This window comes from Cryptosporidium hominis (assembly GCF_000006425.1).
Source record: "Cryptosporidium hominis TU502 chromosome 8 CHRO018186, whole genome shotgun sequence".
NCBI lineage: Eukaryota > Apicomplexa > Conoidasida > Eucoccidiorida > Cryptosporidiidae > Cryptosporidium > Cryptosporidium hominis.
In genome coordinates, this window is record NW_666511.1 from 1 (window position 1) to 1,325 (window position 1,325).

Sequence of the window (1,325 nt, forward strand, 5' to 3'; positions counted from 1 at the left end):
AATTTGTGATCAAGATGTTTAGAAGAGGAGTTATTACTGCTAATTTGGCAAATTTGGTAATTGCTATACTGGTAAGTTTAAAGATTAGAGTCTAATAAGTTAGATTAGCACTTTCCTAATCTGACTTGATTTGAGTGGTAATTAGTGACATTAACTTTTTTTTCTTTAAAAAAAAAAAGCTTTCAGGATGTGCATTTGGAGGGGTAATGTTAGTTCAAAATTGGACTATGTTTGATGGAGTTATTCTATCATGGGAATTGACACCAAGTCAGCTTTACATTACCTTAAACTGTTCATCTAGAAGCAAAAGATTTTTAGGATTTTGTGTAAATGGTATTAAAGAAATTCATGGTAGCTTTGCTAATGTTGTTCAGGCAATTTGTAACCCTTCAGAAAAGTATAAATTCTTAACAAATTCATACGAAGATGCAATTTCTTTGACTAATTATTTAAATATTATATACTTTGTTTTATTAGCTTCAGCATCCGTTTCTATATTTGGAGTAGCATTCTTAATGTTGTATAGCAGAAGTTTCAAGGTTGAAGATAATAAGACAAGTTGTAAAACCTCTGAAGTAATTTTAAAATCTAAACCAAGAATTGGTTTAGCAGTTGTATCAATTCTATTCAGTATTTTGGCTTTATTAGGAGTCAGCTTTTGCAGCATATTAGTTATTTATTTGAGCCAATCTTTACAAGATATACTATCATTTAGTTCTGATGTTCCAATATTTACAATTGAACCTTTCAAAGGTTCACTAGGATGGGGATTTTATTTACTTTTATTGGCCAATTCTCTATTAATTGTACATATATTGGCTCTTGTAGATTCAACAAGAATGGCAAAAAATCTTTGGTTATTTAGTCAAGAAATTATGGAGAGTAATGCAGCAAAACATTCTGAGATTGTGATTAAGAATACTAATAAAATACCAGAGAAATTTTTTGTTCATAGTTTTCCACCATCTTCAATTGAATCTCAAGGACCTCAAAACACTGGATCCACTTTTCTACCAAATTCAGGAGTTGTTGGAAGTCGTATCCAAGTTCCTATTACTAGTGAAGATCAGTCTCATTGCCAGTATATGCCTTTAGTTCAAAATCAACAATTATATCCAAAGATTAGTAATGCTCCATCAACAAGGTCAGTATGGGGATTTTTCCCAGTTAACTTACTTCCTCGTTTTAATCCATACAACTCTGGAATGCCAAATTTTATGAATAACTATGGAGATCATCACTGTCATAGACATCAAGGATGTAATCATCATCATCATCATCATCATCATCATCATCATCATAACTGTAATACTGATTTTCTAAGA

At 30.9% G+C, this 1,325-nt stretch overlaps 1 protein-coding gene across 1 annotated transcript; it reads left to right on the forward strand.

Annotated features, from left to right (window-relative positions):
* Nucleotides 1-206: 206 nt before the first annotated feature.
* On the forward strand, nt 207-1,325 carry Chro.80560 (hypothetical protein; the record flags this gene model as incomplete). Its single annotated transcript, XM_659883.1, has 1 exon — nt 207-1,325. A coding segment is annotated over one exon (1,119 nt), but the record flags the coding sequence as incomplete, so codon positions are not given.